The sequence below is a fragment of the Aythya ferina genome (genome assembly GCF_964211825.1).
Source record: "Aythya ferina genome assembly, chromosome: 5".
Lineage (NCBI taxonomy): Eukaryota > Metazoa > Chordata > Aves > Anseriformes > Anatidae > Aythya > Aythya ferina.
Genome location: NC_140301.1, coordinates 11,689,909 through 11,708,089, shown reverse-complemented (window position 1 = coordinate 11,708,089; position 18,181 = coordinate 11,689,909). Strand labels below are relative to the sequence as shown.

Genomic DNA, 18,181 nt, shown 5'->3' with positions numbered 1-18,181 from the left:
AGTTATCAGCATAAATATTTCATCTGTGGGTACTTCGGCTTTCTTGGAGCGTGTTTGAATAGAGGTCAAAACAGTAATGAAAACTAGCAGAGAAACAGATCAAGATCAGAAAATGAAAGTTAAATACTGTCTGGAGCTGACAACGTAGACTAAAGCAAAGTGATGAGAGAATTCTTGCAGTTATGAAATAGAGGGTTTAATTCATCTCAGTGAAATGCATTAATCTGTGACATTTTGGAACGTAAAGCACAAGCACATTGAAATAAAAATGTGAAGCAATATGAGTACTTTATTGTAGCTTGAAAACATACAATAACAAAACTGACAACGCTGTACTCTAAGAAAACTTGCTATTTCTGAAGAAATAGCTCCCTTTGAGAGAGAATTCTAGGTACTTTTTAATTGTCTCAAAGTGAGTAACATCTACTTTGCCATAATACAAATAACATCAAAATGTTCAAAACACCGCTAGGAAACTGGCCTAAGTCAGAACACTCTGACCTTTACCACTGTGTGATCCATAAGATATCTCTGTCTTAATGGGACAGTATGCTGAGTCTTTCAAAGTTCAGTCTAAAATGTGGTAAATAGTAGTTTAAGAAGCAATAATGTTCCTTGAACAGAAGTTTGTGTCCTTATTTGCTCTAAACGTAAATCTAACTTCATCACTGTAATTTTTTTTAGGCTATTCTAAGAATTTCTTATGATACAAGTTTGCAAGCTTTTTCTGCAAGGTGGAGGATATTAAACAAATGCCCTAGTTTATTAGCAATACGTGATGTTTTTATTTTACTTGACAACTGTTATCTGCTAACATCAACAGCAGACTCTGTTGCATCCACTTCTCATTCGCATTCTTTCTTTTCCGCTTGAGTGAGGCCACCAAAACCAATTCCTTTGGGACCAAAATTTTTTGCGTAGCAAACTGCAAAAGAAGGAGGAGGGTAAATAATATTTGAAATGTTTTCATGTCCAGGTAAAGGACTTGTGTCTTTAGTACTAGTTCCAAATACAAGTTGATAAAAAGAAGGAAATGTGAATATCTTTCTCAATAGTGTCAACAGAGTCTAATAGTGAAACACATTTGACTTAAACGGAAGTGTCGCATCTTCTCCAAAAAAGTCAGAAACTATATGTATGATTTAGGTAATGTTTTCTTTAAAACTGCCTTCCCATCCATACGGACCATCAGAGATTTTCAAAGGAGGTTAAAAGAACTAGAACGTAGTCCAGCCAGCTTTTGATGGTAGCTTAAGCAATGCCACATTAACTGCGTATTGCTAAGTGTATGCATGTTTGTTTATCACAATTCTGTTTAAGTAATAATGGTCAGCATATTTGTCAAAATATGCCTGTTTGACTACATGCTGTTGTCAGACTGTGCAACTAAGTATTTTTTAGGACTCTGTAGAGTTCAGCATAGGATATGAAAACTTGGCATACATGTACTTTGCTCCTTAAGCTGTTTTGCATAGTTAAGTGAAATCTGCAAGGTTTGTTGATCTGAGAAGAATATCTGGATGTATAAGTTAGCATGAACACATTTTCTTCTCTACGATCAATATAGCAGAAGTATCTTTTAATTCTTCCTGGCAAGAATTCCAATTGGGATCATGACCTTCAAAGATCTATCTGTATATTTGTGATTTAGTTATTTATTTTTTTTTAGGAGTGAGTGAGATTGTGTAGGTACAAAAATTTGCCCAGCAGGTATAGCCAGTGTTCCTGTTAGGAGGTCTGAGGATAAATCAGAGAGGATGTTGTATTTGTAGAAAAATTACAGATTTAAAATTTAAATATTCATAGCAGATGTGATTGCAATGCTGCCGTAGTTCTTTCTTTGTTTTTGGAAAGTTGTGAAAATAAAATGAAAATTCATGTAGTAGTTAAACATGCAGCAGTAAATCTTGATGGCAATACTAGGTCTAAAAGGAATAATCTTACGTTGACTCGATAACCTAGTTGAGGTCGTTGCAATCCTTACCTTTACAGTAGAGCTCTCCATCTTTGTCTGTAACATTGGTAGATTCTAAACTCTTGCCACAAATAGCACAGCGGAAGCATGTCTTATGCCAAGGCTGAGGAAATGAAGACAATTCATTGTGTGTTACAGCAAATGCACAGCTAGCAGATGCAAGAAACAACTAACTGTTGCTTTTGCCTAAACTGTCTTCTTGCTCTTAAGGCTTTCACTTCTTGTCCTTCTAGATTTTTTTTTTTTATCTCACTTTATTATCCCATTATTATTTAACATCTTACCTAGCAACTTGCTTGTTAATAGAGCTCTAGTAAAACACAGAGAGCCTTAGATAGTGCTCTCTCATAGTGGCCTCTCCCTTTGTATGCGGAGGTAATATTCTAGCGAGATTTCAGAGCAGAGGGTCAGCATGTCACGGGATGCTGGCTTTCCTTTTTTTAGTCAAAGAAAATAAGTGTTTTTAATATAATCTTTAGAATAATATAATCTTTAATACATCTGCATTTGCCACTACAAATAAATGTTTAAATTAGAACTATTCCAAGAGGTGTTGGTAGGATGACGATGGCAGAGGAGGCAGCCTGTACAGTAGCCAAAGGAAGGGTTGTTCCACAGACATCAACAAGATGCAGAAAATTCAGGCTTATGCAGGAGCACATGACTTTAAACCTGATAGGCGATGTATCAGACTTTACCAATTCGTTATCATCTTCTTATGAATATGAAGAAATCATCTTCATATTTTCTTCATCAAGACTGAGTAAAAACTTCAGGGAATGATTAGCTATAGTTTATCTCCATTTGAAAAGCTTTTATCCTAGTGTTTTAGTAACTACTTACTTTTCCTCCTCCCATTATCTTCTCTGCAGCGTACACTGACTTGCCACAGCGGGGACATTTATCCACATCGACAATCTTTTTGGCAAACTTTGAAGGATTAGTTGGTGTAGAAGGGCGAGCAGGCTTGGGTGACCCCCTACAACAGAAGTTTTCAGTGTTTTTAAAATACTGCTTAAAATGCTATCTTCATTTTAGAAATTTGAGGTTGTGGTGTTTGTTTTTTGTTTGTTTTTCTAAGGGGAGAAATACTAAATTAGTAGTCTAGGACATGCAAAAGGGGGAAAAAAAGAAACTGGAATTGTTATAGGATCACAGAATCACTTAGATAGAAAAGACATGTTGTATTGCGTAGTTGAAAAGCTGATACCATAGCCACTGATATTTCCTGTACTGGACTGAGTAAATGGAGCTAACGGTAGCCACATTTAATGAAAAGTGGAAGTAAAAAATAGATTTTGTTTTTGTTGAAAGGAAAAAAGAGAAAAAGAAGCAAAGGACCCCCACTTCTTGTAACTGGCTACCTGCTAGTACTCAGTGAGCAGATCTTGAAAAACAAGCTAACAAAAAAAAAAAAAAAAAAACTTGATTTTGCATGCTCTTTTTTGTTGTTTTATTTTTATTCACTGCAACATTTTGACAAGAAACCATGGATCTTAGGTGACCTGAGGTCAAAAGCATCAGAAAAATAAAGCTTTGCTTTATATTTCTGGACTTTGTGCTTTATGTCCTTGTGCTTGCTTAAAGTCATTGACAGAACTACTTGTGAATTATCAGGTTGTTGGACTGCAACAGGTCACTAAATCTACAGGACATAACAGTTCTGGATGCAGAACTCTGCCCACAGTGGATGTATATCTTACTTGGGAGTACAGTTAAATAAGTTATTTGAGCTGTTATTACCTGCCTAGCATATTTGTTGATGAGTTCCCTTATAGTAATAGCAGAAGACAACATTTTTTTTATTTTGAAATGTGCAGCTTTGAGAATCGTAGGAAAATAGTTTAGAAATGTACTGTCAGACATAATTATGTGGAGCTGAGGGTTTTTAGAGATGCTATCCCATGGGAATCCCTTTGTTCGGTCATGTTCTCCGTGTGCTTGCAAGTATTGCTCAAGCCACAGGGAGGATTTAGAAACGTTATTTCTGTATTGAGAGGAGTAACAGTATGTGGTATTGTGATTATTTGTCTAACAGTAAAACTTAACTGTATCTTAGGCTCTGATAAGATAAAGAAAATTCTTATGTTCTATGGCGAATGTGATCTTTATCACAGTGCTACTCCTGGCAAATTACAATTGCAGTGATTGCAGCGTAGGTTTGTTGTGGCATAAAAAGACTGCTGCTGCCAATTGAAGGAGGAGGAAATTCATGAAGAGAGCTTACAGAGGCTGGAAATTATTAATAAATGGTACACTGCTGTGTCCACTGAAGAAAAGGTTGTAGGAAGTTCTGTTCAGCCACTCATACTGCGTATTGTTTTAGGAACAGAATAAAATATCCCTCTATACCATATATACCCCACTAAGTGACAAGTGGTATCAGAAAAACAGACAGTGCTGTCAGTGGGATTTAACTCACTGTTGCAGATTCAAGCCTAGATGATCCCCAGTGTCAGTGCTGAGACATCCTGCCCCTTGTCCAAAGCCAACGCCTTTGGGACCATATTTTCTTCCATAGCAAGTTTTGCAGTAGATTTCAGATTCGTGAGCTGCTACTGTGGTGCTGTCCAGAGCTTTTCTGCAAGCCACTAAAAACAGGAAAAGAGAGGCACGGATAAACATTTGTGTATCAAAGTTAAATTAACGGGGTTCAGATAATAGTGTTTATTTTTGTTCATCTTCAAAAAATACAGGAAAAGAAGGGGTTTAGTGCGTAGTCAGTATAAAGCTTCACTGGGTTGTTGCTGATGTAATTGTTCATGCACACAATGTTTGCGCTCTCCAGTTACACTCTAACCCCAGAAAAATCTTGGGCTTGTCAAGACAATTTTTCTAGATCTGTGAGGCCAAAGATGGATCTGAAGTAATCATCCCAAACCCTAAAAACAAGGGAGAGGTTGTAGGGGTGTCGATTCTACTGTGCATCTGCACCTTTCAGTATAGTTCCCCTGAGTGTGGAGTGGTTTTCTCATGCCAACCTGTCATATTTTAGGCTGGCAAGTTTTAAAAAGAGAATGTAACATACTTGCACTGTCCAGTCAGAATCAAGCAGGATATATATATATATATATATATATATGTGTATATATGTATATGTGTGTGTATATATATATATATATATATATGTATTTAACTTATTTTTTTTTTTCTTTATTTATATAATTTCATTTTTTGGGGCTGTAGTGCCAGAGGAAGCAGTGATTCCAAATACCTGATTTTCTCAACTCTGTTAGACTTATTCCAGGACGACAAGAACACGATGATGTAGATTCTGAGACCACAAGGACCTCCTGCTAGTCGTATTTGTTATGGAGAAATACCGCGTGGCTTAGCTCACCAGAAAAGGTCTTGGAGACTTTTGGACAGAAGATGCCACAGGAGCGCCACGTGCATAATGGAATGTAAGTTATACTCTCTATGTCACTACTTTAAATCTAGCTTCTAGTTGAAAGGATCAAAGTTAATGAGTGCTAACAGCTGCTTATTTGAGGTCTCAGTAGACAAGTATCTATGTTTTGAGAAACACAGTCCACATCTTGAGCCAACAAACATAGCTAAGTTTGGTCTTGTGCATGCTTTCTCTCAGCAAATGTGCATGGAAGGTAAGGTAGATAAATCTGAGTTCTCTGGGGTGCTTTGCTGATCTGAAATCTGGTCATCTTTTTATGACCAAATCCTGTTACCGGGACAGCATGAATCTCCTTACTTTATATGCATGGAAACCTGGACAATAACGAAAGTAAAAAATAGTAGTGGCAGTCTTCATGTGCTTGGTGACTGTGTATGCCACGCTGGTTTGGAAACTCAGTGGACAGTCCTCACCCCATCAAGAGAGGATGAAGCTTTCAGTTATGAATGCCTATAAAAAAAATGGATTTTGTAGTATAATTCTAAAAACAAAACAAAACACTTTTTTACAAATTGTGCAGTGTGTCCGCAGTAGCTGCTGGGGGAGGAGAGTGGGGGAGTGTAGGGAAATAATGTTCTCTTCAACTTCCTTTGACCAGGTGCACATATCACAAAGGGCTCTCCAGTCATGTGTGTCCCATTGATAGCTTGGAAAACAGTTGCTTAGTTCATGTAAGTAACACAAATATGTCAATTGCGCAAGTATGGATGGAAGATCAAGCCTCTAGTAAAGCTCTCTGAGTGTTTGATTAGTCCTTTTTTTCCCCCTACGTTTAACTGTCCTGCTGTGAGTTTTTTCTCAAATTCATTCAAGTCAGAATTTAAGGATTTAAGGTGACATTAGAGCTTTGTTTCCATTGCTGTAGTGTGTAGATGGGAAAATAATTTGCAAGGACTTGTTTAATTAACAGAAATAAAATGAGGGGCTTCTGTAAATGTGTGAACTTGATCACTTTGTGCCGCAGTCTCTTCTGCTTTGGGATTATAATTATGTTTGCTGCAGGAGTTAAGGGATGATGGAAACTCTAGCAGTAGATAAAGTGTTTCTATTTCTGGCTCTGTAGGGATAGAGTATCAATCCGCCACAACAGATGGAGCAAAAGCCCTTGAAGTGCTATTGTTGAAATAACTTTGAGACCTGTCATCTGCTAACAGATACTGTTTGCAAGCTGGCACTAAGAAGTTTCAGGTTTATGGCAAGAGATCCTGCCAAATGTCCGTCACAGCTGTGTTTTAAGCAAAACCTGACAGGGAAACAAGGTACGTAAACAGCAATCTGTGCAAGGAGAAAGGTTTGTTGGAAAGAAGCTTTAAAAACTGTCTGTAGGGAAAAACTATGGAGTATAGATACCATTATTTTATAGTTCCACATATCTCATTCTTACTGTCTTAACAGGTTGGTTTGAATTGCCTGTAATTTTGCCCAAATTTAACTTTGTGATCCAAAAATACTAGCGTTTTTCATGTGCCAGGTCAGATAGAATAAAAGCTCAACTAAATTGATTTAAATTGTTTTTTTGTACCCAAGAATGGGTACAGAGAGGACTGTTTTTCTTGTCTTGAGAAACGAAACCTTTAACTGATTCATTGAGAAGTCCACGAACATGATACAAGATATTGAATTATCTGGTCCAAAGCTAGCGTATGTGAATCATGGGAAACATAAAGCCAATTAACATACCTCTCACATGCCAGCTGGGCTTAGCTGCATCTTTAATTTTTGACCTTAGACATACTTCTGCTGGGAATCCTTTTTTTAGTATCTAACCTATCAATAATTTAGTTCACACTTATGAGTACAATAGACAAAAAAAAAAATAAAAACAGCAGACCTAATGAATGCTTGTTGTTTATCGTGAGTTGTTTAAAAACAAAATCAGCTGTGCTAAGATTGAAGCTTAAACTTCAGTCACCTATGTTTCAATATTAGGTGTCTGAGAATGCACATAAGAGAAAAGTGTCCTGTTGTGTCACAGTTAATGATAGCTTTTTATTTTTATTAGACACTGGAGAGTCTATTCATTTGACTTCTCTTTGCATATCACTTTCTAGCATTGACTAAAGCATAAGTGTCAATTAAATATTTTATCATAATTAACACATCCATGCTTCTCTCCCTGTAGCTTCTGTGATCTATAATACTAATTGTTACAGGCAGCACATGGAAGCAATACGCAGTCTCTAGTTTTTACCAAACTAAGATTTTTACCATCTGTAAGAATTGGCTGGAGGCTGTCAATTAACTACAACATGTTTTGAGGGAATTCTTTCTTAGTCTTTAGGCATCACTTGCAGGGGATGGGAAGAAGGGCAAACAAGACTCATGTATGTCCTTTGAACTGGTCCTGTACAGTGCTGAAGTGTCATCTAAGCATGTAAAAGCTTTCTCATTTATGAGAAGGAAAAGTTTTCAACCTATCCAGGAAAGGAGGGTAAAAAAACTAAATTCAGTACTATCAATTGTGCTAAACTTCATAGCGCAAAGGTCCTAAATCTCAGTTGTCTGCAAAATACATTATTTAGCTATCTTTAGTTCTTATCAAATTGTTTTCTCTCTTCACAAAGGGCAAACAGAGGTGGAGTGATACGTTCTCTCTCATTTTTCAGGCGCTAACTCATCTGTAGAGAAAGCTGTCTGCTGAACATCGAAGATGCCTGAGGAAAACCGTGAGTGAAATGGGACTGTAGGAAATATGGGGAAGGAGAAGACTGAAGTACTTGCAGGGTGTTGGTGGGAGATTTTGATGCAAGAGATAATCTTTCATCTTTTCTGTGTGCATTTTTTTTAGGATTAATTATAAAAACACTCATCTACTATAATATCCTAATAAGACATACTTCTGTCTCAAGAGTTCTGTTCATTTAGTTCCTCTAGACTTTTAAACTTGAAACCCGTAATATGCTACACTGTGGGACAGAGTAGGATTTCTTCAAGATTTACCTAGATACCGTATTTCTGCAGCGCTCTAACATCCCTAACAAAAACCATCATGCTTCATAAAAGAGAAGTCAAGATCCTGAGAGAGACATTGCCCAGTGGCAAAGGCTTAGAAAATTGAAACTTGATGATTAAGAGCTGATGTGGAGTGGCAAACTGGTCTTTCGGAAAGTTGACTGCTGTTTCTGAAAAGTTGCAATCATTTTCTATCCTTCAGTTGCTTTAAAAAAAAATAAAATAAAAATGGTGGTGGGGGAACCAGTTTTCATCTTTAGTGGATTATTCTCTGGAACTAAACTAATCAATCATCCTTACAGACAAGGATCTCTCAACTCAAAACTGACTTTCTACAGAGGTTTAATTAAAACATACTGGGGTTGAACAAATGTGCTCAAGTCTTTGCTCACTCATCTCATTCCCCTCTCCAGTGTTGCATGCAGTATGTGCAAGGTGTGGCTGCTTATGGTAGGAATATTTTCTTTTGGCCCCATGGGATCCTTAGGTTTCTAGAGAGTCATTCCAGAGTCAGCCTTGCTGTGCTGTGCTTGAAGTAGCAGGATTAGTGCGTGACTGCTCTCTCCTTTGAGTTTTCTCAGAATTAAGATGTATAAGCCTTTCAAAACTTTCCCTGTGTGGAATTGGGTCTGACACTGGCTGTGGCTACTGTCCTGTACCTTGGTTGGTCTGTTTATGACCTGCTGTAGGTGTCCCATGGGCAAACATGTTGAGTTAGGCCAAATACGAAGCTTCTTTATTGTGTTTCTGCTTGGATGCAAATTAATATGAAAAATTACTAGCTCTAAGGGATGATCCCTACAGAGCTATGAAAACAGTATGAAGTTAAAAGAGTGTAGCCCAGCTTACTGCAGAGGAAGCATGTCTTGTGAAAACTCCTTCCATTGCACTGAATTTCCTCAGCATGGTACACTGTCTTCTCGCAGGCACCGCATTTGGCTCCACCTCCCCAGTTTGGCATCTTTGTATGCAAAGGGCAACCTAGAAAATCAAATTGCATAAATAAGCGCAATGGAAAAAGTGAGTTATTTTAAACAGAACAGCTTGATTTTTTTTTTTTTTTTCTTTTTCCCCTTATTGTTCCCAACACCATCACCAGTGAACTGCTATTGCGGGGTGGCCCTGAGCCAGGATCTGCTCGGATGAATTGTACCACAGCACTCGTAAATTATCTGCTAGTAGAGAGGTGAGATGGCAGCTGAGAGTCAGCACAGGTCTGCGTGCCAGGCCCTGCGTAGAAAGGCAGACCTGGGGAGACCTTCTGTACTGCTGGGATGGTGGCTGGCGTAATGGCTCTTGGAGCAGACACGCTGTGTATCTGTGCTGTAGGAGGAATGTCACAGCAGACAGGTCGCGGGGTGAGGGCACCAGCCTGGTGCTCTCGGGGGGCAGCCTTGGTCCTCTGCATGGCACTCTTCTGTAAATAAGGTCGTTCCTTAGCATGCAATCAGGTAAATACAGTACATGGTAGATATGCTAAATGATTGCGAGGTGTTTCAGTAAAAAGATTATAGGGTCATTCTTGCGTCTTCTGGAGAAGTGAATCTACGCTGTATAGTCATTTAATTTCAGTCCTGCCCTCCCTTCTATCCTAGCACAGCCTTTTCCCTTTAGTTCTTGCTTTCTTTTCATCTGTGCTGATGAGGCAAATTTTAATGAAGGCTAACAAACACTTTTAAGCTTTACAGGAGTTGAAAAGCAAAACTTTGGACAGAATTTGACCTTAAACTCTCTACAGAACAGTATTGTCTGTAGGCTGTGTGAAGAGACACTGTATTGTGCTCTTTATGCATTTCCAAAGCATGACCTTCCTCAGTGATATATGTATATAGGCAATTATATATATATATATATGTATATAAAGGCAATTTTCTCTGTCAGTATGATGTTATATTCTCCAGTGAATTAAGAGCTGGATAAATTCTACCTTGAAGTTGAACAACTGTATGATGTTATTTCAGAGGATGCTGGAGTAGAAAGTTTGTTCTTTTCTGAGTTTCTCATAAAACGCGGTCACTGTGCAGCAGGATTATTGCTGCAGCAAATTATTATAAAGTAATGACAGGTTCCTAAGATGCTTAAACTGTGCTTTCCTTCATCAATTGTTGCTAAAATCTAAAGATGGGAGAGAAAGGCAGTGGTGCTTACTGTTGCAGTTACTATTGAAGTGCCTTTCCCAAGGTCATGTAGGAGGACAGTGACAGAGCCGGGAGCTGAAGGCACACCACCTGACTGCAGGCACAGTAAGTGCCCTTCCTGACGATTGTGCTATCACCCATCTGAAATGACCACAGCCTATGGTTTGCCCTTCTGTATTCTTGTTTGAGTCATCGTTTCTGGAAAGACTGGAATGTCATCTTGTCATCTGCACGTCGTATTATCAGGTTGTTCCAAGCTCCTGGCTCGGGCCTCCTTTGTCCTTCTTGGAAAGCCAGTCATTTTCTTATTATAGTTCTTTCAAAGCCTGCTTGTCCCAGTTGTATTTGATTAAATCCACTATCAGATATTCTTAAATAAGAAAAGGGTTTTCACTACTGAATCAAGTCTGCCACCTGAGAATTTTCTTCTGATGTCATGTAAGAGAGGGGAAATGATCATAGCAGTGATGTAACATAGCTCTTACTTTAAACAGCTTGCATTTTACCCTAACATTTTACAGTGTCTGCACATATGACTCTAACATCCCATTTACTCATAATCTCAGTGACTTCTGTCCCATGTCTGCTAAATTTCAGAATGAAATTAATGTTTTCTACCTGCCAGTTCTACAAGATTAACCTGCAGCTGAAGGGAGTTCTGGCTACTAATGCTAAACATCATGCAACTAGAGGAAAAGGCAACAGTACCAGGCAAAACCAAGACAGGACTGTAGCATAGGAGTGTGTGCTCATGCTGAAGCAACGGCACTGAGGATGCAGCAGTGTGGGCACATTTTAACTATCAGTGTTTGATAACAACCCAGATATTAGCATATCCTGAGGTATCCACTGTTGCACTCCAGTTATTAGTATATCCCTAACCCCATTTAATCCCCAATCACTGCTGTGACTGTTACCTGCAGTAGACAGCATATCTGAGACCCCTACTGCAAGACCCGGGCTCTCCTTTGGGATGCTGATTTTGGCTTAGTGGAACCAGCTCCTTAGCTCAATCAGCCTAGTCCTCAGCTGCCATAAAGCAACTACTCCATTAAATTCTTTCAGACCCTGTCAGTTCTCCTGCTGCTCTGACAGCTAGAAAACCCTAATGATGCATGAGAGAGAGGAAAGCTCAGCTTGCCTCTGTGTTTATTTGTGATGTAACAAGAAAGAAGGAGAAATACAATATAGAGATCTGATGTAGCTGAAATAAATAAGAATAACTGTATGCAAGGAATGGATGATAAATCCGTTTCCCTCTTACTCAGGAATGCTTTAACAAAAAAGTGCTGTTTAAATCTTTTTCCAATTTCTTTTAAATGGGAGAAAAGGAAATAGGGAGAAATATTTCACTTTGGTAAAATCTTTTCTCTGTCTGACATTTTATGTTCTCCCTTTTTTAAAGCATTTTTTGTATCAGTGTTATTTTTTCTTTCAAAATTGAAGTAATACTTGTCAAAGATTTTAAGAGAAGGAAGAGCAGTGACAGAAAATTCAGTGCTGTGATTGAAAATTAAAACAAGATTTTTGCATTCACAGCGTCTCCTTTGATTCAAGCAGCCAGTTGAATCCTGTACCTGCTGCAGCAGCATTGGCAGCTGCCTGGGAAGAACATGGTTTGCACCTCTAGTTACTAACAGAGTAAAACTGCTTCTGCTGTTCTAGTTCCCTTCAGAGACACACAGAGTATTTCAAACTGTGGCAACAGGAGACTTGTTGGAAACTAATTCTGATTACATCATTAGCTGAAAGAAACAAATAATCTCTGAAAGTCTGATAATGCTTGATAGCTACAGGCTGTGGTTAGAGCTCTTAGAAGAACCATTGCTCCTGAGGCTAATTATAGTTACATGACTGGGCATGCATACACATTTTCCATGCTTTTTTGGCATCACCTGATGGGAAGCTGTAGGAGAAAGAAGTCACGGTAAAAATGTTATGCCAGAATCCTTACGGGAAGAGTGGTAGTGGATGGCATGATGTCTGCACTGGCTGGCTTAATAGCCAGGTGAGGGATCAGGGCAACTCCACAGTCCTTGTGTTCTTGCTTTATTCTCCCTGAATGCAGAACGGCAGTGGCCCTCCCTGCAGATGCTGCCTGTGCAGCAGGATTACTGCAAGCCATAAATTCCATTTCTGTCTGCATTACCTGCAAATAGAACTCAGCCTCCTACTTGTCATGCAAAAATTATACCCAAAGTCTTAATTCCACTTAATTAAATTTGGTGCTAGTATCTAAACTCATTTGAAATGCCCTGAGTTTTGTCATCTTAATCTGGCTAATTTACAGGGACTGCTAGAAATGTTTTGTTTGTTTGTTTGTTTTTTAGCATAGATCACCAAAATATAAGTGTTACCCCTTGTTGGCAGGCACTTCAGGTACTGTTAAGCTGGAGGAGCATGCTTGGCCTTGCTGTAGTATTCAGCAGCTCGTATCATTCAATTTCAAAATGCAGCTACTACATGGAGTAGAATTTATTACACATTGGACGTGCAGCCAAGGATACGTGCTTCACTTTATTTAGATTGTAACACCACTATATAGGCTTGCCTCAGACCAAAGGAGCCTTTGAAGTGTTTCTGTGCTCTTCACAAGCATGAAAAAAATGTGAGTTGTCTTCTCCTGGGCTTTTAGGCATGCTGTACAAATCTAGCTGTAACATGATTGTCACAGAGTGTGTGTCACTGATCACAGTACTATTGATAAGAGTGTCATCCAAAAATATATTTAGATCCATTGATCTAAATGGGAAGTGGATGAGGTAGCGGTCTTAGAAGTTTCCTAGAGGAGCAGAAGATAGTGCTAGGCAGTGCAGTGTAGGTGAAAAAAGATATTGCGCGTTATTTTGGTGTGTGTTTGCAAAATAGTAGGTTTTCCTTTCTAAATGCTTCTGTGTTTGATAGTCTAGAGCTCAAGTAATTTCTGCGTGAACGGCATAAATCATTTATCGTGTGGCTGGGAGGGTTATCTCAGGGTGCCACATGTGCTACAGGCTGCCTTTGAAGCAGATAAATAGATTGGGAAATGTAGGTCTTCATGATCACTTCACTGATCCTGCTGTGGTGTAGGGGCTGAACCAGGGCCGGCAGGAGCGCTGTGCCTTGCATCTCTGGTTCAGTCCTAGCTAGGGCTGTTTGGCCCAGACCTGGTTAGGAGCATAAAAACACTGATTCCTTTTATAAGAAACAAAGAATAATAATATCAAATGAAATCGCTGTCTATGCTGAAGTGCAAGCATCGAGGCTATGCTGGGAATTCTTCGCCCTGTGGAAGTCTGTGGGAAATGTCAGCACGGGCAGGACTCCCTTCTGGTATCTAATCACAGCGCTGCTGCTGCCCTGTCCTGTGACAGCCAGTGACTCACTCAGCCCTCCTCAGTGCTGCTCACCTCACCAGCCCCGTGGGGATAAAAATACACGGCTTCCTTTGTGAAGACCTTCGAATAGCCTCGATAGAAAAGGTAGAGCTGGATCCCACTATGTATATGTGGGGATCTCATCACGTTGCGTGCAGTTCCTGCCGGGCCTCTGGCTGCTGCTCCAGTGAGCCAGCTTCCCTCATCAGCCTTGTCTTGTATCTGTTGGCCTCGTAGGAACATTTTGAGTATTTTTGGACATCTAAAATGGCACTGAGGGCAACTGAATTCTATCTATAGTGTCTCTTCTGAAGGAGTAGTAATGTCTTCTGATGTTTCTAGTTGATTTTCTTTTTCTCTGTCAGTTTTACTGTTACTTAGTGTAGCATTCCTTATTGTCAAAAGCTTTGTTTGCTTTAAAAATATTTAAGCATTTCAATTCTATTTAGAAGTAGTGATAAAATGCCACTATAGGTTTTCTCTTTCTCTCTAGCTAGCGCTCAAAATGTTCTGTTTTATCTTGATGTGTCTGCAGTGTAAAGCACGATCCTTGCTGCAGCATCCAGAAACGCCAAAAGGTGTCTTGGTCAAAATCTAATCCATTGTGGAAAGCATTGTATGTCTTAGCAGACTAAATCTACAATAGAGAAAATGTTTGTATTTGAGGAGTGAGCTCACTTAATGAAAGAGGCAGTATTGTTATATATTGATAATCATATTTCTTACGTTCTGATGCATTCAACAGACTATGGATACACACAATTTTTAGGTCAATTAGTGTAATATATTCAACCTCCACCATGATCTCGTGATGGCTAGCATTTCTTCCTTTATTTCTGTGGTAAACCAACATGTAGAGATGAAGGGATGGGATCTTCCACACTGATGTGGGAAGATGAACATTGGTTTTTCATTGACACTGGTCACTCTGAGTTCCATGAGTGCTTTTGAAACAAAAGATTTTAAGTGACATGACATGAAGCACGTGATGGGCAAAGCTGATAGAAAAAAAAAGTCCTGTGCCTGCAACTTCTGCTTTAATCTTCGTATCCTTCCTAATTATCTATTATTTTCTTTCATAGTAATGCTGTATTGCTGTTAAAAATGTCTCGTTGCACACTTTGAGAGAAACTTAAGCTGGCACCAAAAAACAAAAGGTACCCTGACACTAGAACCAGGTATTTAGTTGTGACTTCAAAAAGGAATCTAAAACCCAACCCTTCCTGCCCCCTGCACGTGCGCTCACCATTTCACATGGATTCATGTGGCTGCAGAAAGCTGCACCCCGCTGTACAAATGAGATGTTCCTTTTTCCAGAGCTAATCCTCTGCTATCAGCTTTCACTTTTCCTTCCTTTCCTTCTCTATGCCCATAGTCACGCACTAAGTCTTTTTGTGGCAAGCAAAGCTGTTAAAGGCTGTAAAACATTGCCATGATGATTGAGATCAATTATTTTATATAGGTGTAAGGCTTTATTTTTTGAGATAATTTGATTTTTAGATGGATGGCTTTTCAAAGTAAGCAACGTTTTGTTTTTTAAGTATTGTGGCTCTTCTGAGTACCTTGCTGATCATGCTGCCCTTTAATGCTTGTGTAATCAGTATCTGAATTCTTTCATCCCACATTGTTTTTTTGCCTTTTTCTTTTTAGCCAGTTTGCATAGAATTTTTTCTTGTATGATATAAAACCAATTAGTGACTGACATTAAATCCATTGAGTTTGTTTTATTTTCTAGAATACTTCTCTCTGAGAAAGTCTGAGAGCAGGTAAATTTTTATGCTTTAGAAAGCATATGTACGTGGACTAGCTGTGGAAAACACAATTATGTAGTTCTGGAACAATTTTAAAGTTTCTGAAACTTCTGTTATCTGGTCCCGCACATAGTCAACGCGCGCCTCATTAACAAGGATCTCCACAGCCCTGTTCTTGTAACACCAGTAGCTACTAAGTAGGCTGAGAAGCCCAGACGAATCTCTTATCAGTTGACTGCTACAAACCTAAATAGTGCTGTCAGCTCTGTAGGGCTCACTATGCATTTTCTTAAGCAATAAGCAAGTTCTACTACCTGTTGGGGAAAAAACCCCAAACCCTTACCAGCAGAACCCCATATAGCGTACTTACCGGAGTAGCTTGATGTTTTTCCCTGTTTTCTTATGCCTCCAAGGACGTGAACTGGAAGGATTCCTGCACTCTTTAAATGCAGTGGCCACCACTGCTGGCCCTATAGGCTGGGAGGGGAGGGGAATGAGAGAGGGCTTCAGGGATTTGAGCAATGCCATTGCTATCATGGAGCTGAAAATAACTTCTGACAAAAGCCTGGCATTTTGTTCCCTTATGTCCACTTGTGAGTAGGTGGACAACAATGCAGCCCCTCAGATGACGCCTAGAGGGCATTCCTAAATGCAGCCTAATAGATCATAAATAAAGAGTAAAGTTTTGTAGTCGCTGTTGCATTGCTTAAATGTGAAACATAAGATAGTGGTTCCTGAAAATGAGGATTTAGTCATGAATGGTCACATTGCAAAAAATAATTTGCCAAAATAACTATAGCTATTCATATGTAAAGCTGTTTGTAGGAACCCCTCTGGAATTCAACAGCTTTAAACCAAAGAAATTTTCCTTCAGCTGAGCAGTTCATAACTTGATATCTACAAATGGTGTGTCTGATGAAGCTCTTAGAGTTCAGAGATTTTTTTTTCCTATAATTTTCTAATTGTTACCTTTTTTTTAGGCATTAAGATAGCTAGTTAATATGCATGATGCTTAACATGTCTTACCACTGTGGTAGTAAATGTTTGCTGTGCCTCGGTGAGCCCCTCGGAAACGGATGATGCCACAGCTGTATGAGAAATGCAAAAACCCAAGTATGAAGCACTTAAAGTTCCTTTTTGACAGACATTTATTTTAAGAGCTTTGGAAATCTGGAAGCTAATTCTTGTTTGCTAAAAGGATTTTTAAATTAAGAAACTTGCTTTGGTGTTGTGACTTTTGTGGTGAGTGAAAAAACCGAGCCCTTCCAGCTTAGGGTTTGAAAACTGAACAGACTGACGCTGAAGGTCCCCACTCTGGGACGTTCAGGGAAATGCAGGGAGCTGAGATGGCAAATCCCTGTCAGACCTTAGGGTTTTAAGGGCCTGTTCACTCAGACTACTTTGAAAGCTCTTAGGAGCCTGTAGGATCCCTTGACTGCTGAGTCCGGCAAAGATTTCCTAATGCAGAGACAGGTCCTCGATGCAGAGTTAGGGACCTGTTTTTTCTTGAGCAGGAGACCAGGACTTGACCTCTTCTTGGTCATTCTCCCTGGGCAATTCTTGAACTCTTTTGCCTGTATCAAATAAGGCTGCATGCAGAGGTGACGCTGCAGTGTACAGGCAGTGAGCATTTCTTGTAAGCTGGTAGCAAGGAGGGACTGGGGTGTGATTGAGCTCACTGCTAGTGCATGGCAAGCACTAAAGCTTTCCACGAGAACCCAGTGTTTGCACCCTTGGTGCTTCATGAATTGGGATCCTTGACATTTGAGAGAGCTGAGTGTTTGTTAACCTTCACTCTCGTCTTCAGGTAGATCACGTGTTTGGATGGATTTGCACCGTGTCATAAAAGAGGGACTTTCCTAGAGCTTGGCGACAGTAAATGAGGTAGTGAGCTTCCATCTACGGAGAGGTTAGACACGTAGAAAGAGCAACAAGCTCGACTAGTCAGAGTGAAATGCAGGTCTTCTGGGGAATAGAGTACTTTGAACAGGGAGATGGTAGCTTTTCAGCCGGCAAAGTGAACAAGAACAAAGTGCTAGGTATGATGAAGCCTGCGGGAAAAAGCAAGCAACTGCATTTCGATAGGAGTCAAAGGACACTAGGCAGCAAGTGGGAATATACGTCCAGCTTTTCACAATAGGGCACTGTTTGTGACAAGACCTTTTTTCAAGCCTAATTACTGCAGTTTCTTGTTCTGGCAGCTGCGCTATCCAAAGCCAAAAATTCTGTACTTTCAAGTAATGCAAGTTTCTATAAACCTTCGCCTTTGTACTTCTACAGTTACACTGATAGAACGAGGTGTGAGGAAGATTGGTCTGATCAATGATCATGCTGGAGAAGAAAAAGAACTCTATTTGCTGCTGCAGGGAGAATTGCTCGGTTTTCCAGCTTGTATTCTTCTCTCCCCCTTAGGTAGGAGTATTTCCATAGTTATCCTGTCAGATGTATTTTGTATGATAAAGTAACTTCATACTATTAAAAAGCAAGCCAGTCAGTTTTACTGTTAGCTGCTTGAACTGTATTTCATTGCCAGTCCAATCCTGAATCTTGGGCTTTACTGTAGTAGTTTACAGAGCCTTTCTCCTGCCCTAATTTGG

At 39.5% G+C, this 18,181-nt stretch overlaps 2 protein-coding genes across 2 annotated transcripts in view; one reads left to right on the top strand and one right to left on the bottom strand.

Annotated features, from left to right (window-relative positions):
- Positions 1–18,181, top strand: part of LOC311438026 (acyl-CoA (8-3)-desaturase-like) — a 35,168-nt gene that overhangs the window by 9,149 nt on the left and 7,838 nt on the right. Inside the window, exons 5-8 of the mRNA XM_084521994.1 lie at positions 5,212–5,379; positions 6,542–6,646; positions 7,994–8,053; positions 17,865–17,996. Coding sequence (XP_084378120.1) covers positions 5,212–5,275 — 64 coding nt within the window. The 3' untranslated portion in view covers positions 5,276–5,379; positions 6,542–6,646; positions 7,994–8,053; positions 17,865–17,996. The remainder of the gene's footprint in view (positions 1–5,211; positions 5,380–6,541; positions 6,647–7,993; positions 8,054–17,864; positions 17,997–18,181) is intronic.
- CSRP3 (cysteine and glycine rich protein 3) lies at positions 272–16,081 on the bottom strand. Its single transcript, XM_084521991.1, has 6 exons — positions 15,955–16,081; positions 9,189–9,320; positions 4,398–4,566; positions 2,819–2,954; positions 1,985–2,078; positions 272–925 (listed from the first exon to the last, which is right to left on the bottom strand). Exons 2-6 carry the CDS (start codon positions 9,298–9,300, stop codon positions 846–848), a joined length of 591 nt encoding a protein of 196 aa, XP_084378117.1. The 5' UTR covers positions 9,301–9,320; positions 15,955–16,081; the 3' UTR covers positions 272–845.

What these genes read in the sequence shown, in the direction of transcription:
- CSRP3 (XM_084521991.1), bottom strand. Translation starts at nt 9,300, where the DNA reads ATGCCAAACTGGGGAGGTGGAGCCAAATGCGGTGCCTGCGAGAAGACA. An exon ending in CAAGACATGCTTCCTCTGCA is followed by an intron (nt 4,567 to 9,188) that starts GTAAGCTGGGCT and finishes TCCTGTTTTTAG; the next exon opens with TGGCTTGCAGAAAAGCTCTG. An exon ending in AGATAATGGGAGGAGGAAAA is followed by an intron (nt 2,079 to 2,818) that starts GTAAGTAGTTAC and finishes TCATTTCCTCAG; the next exon opens with CCTTGGCATAAGACATGCTT.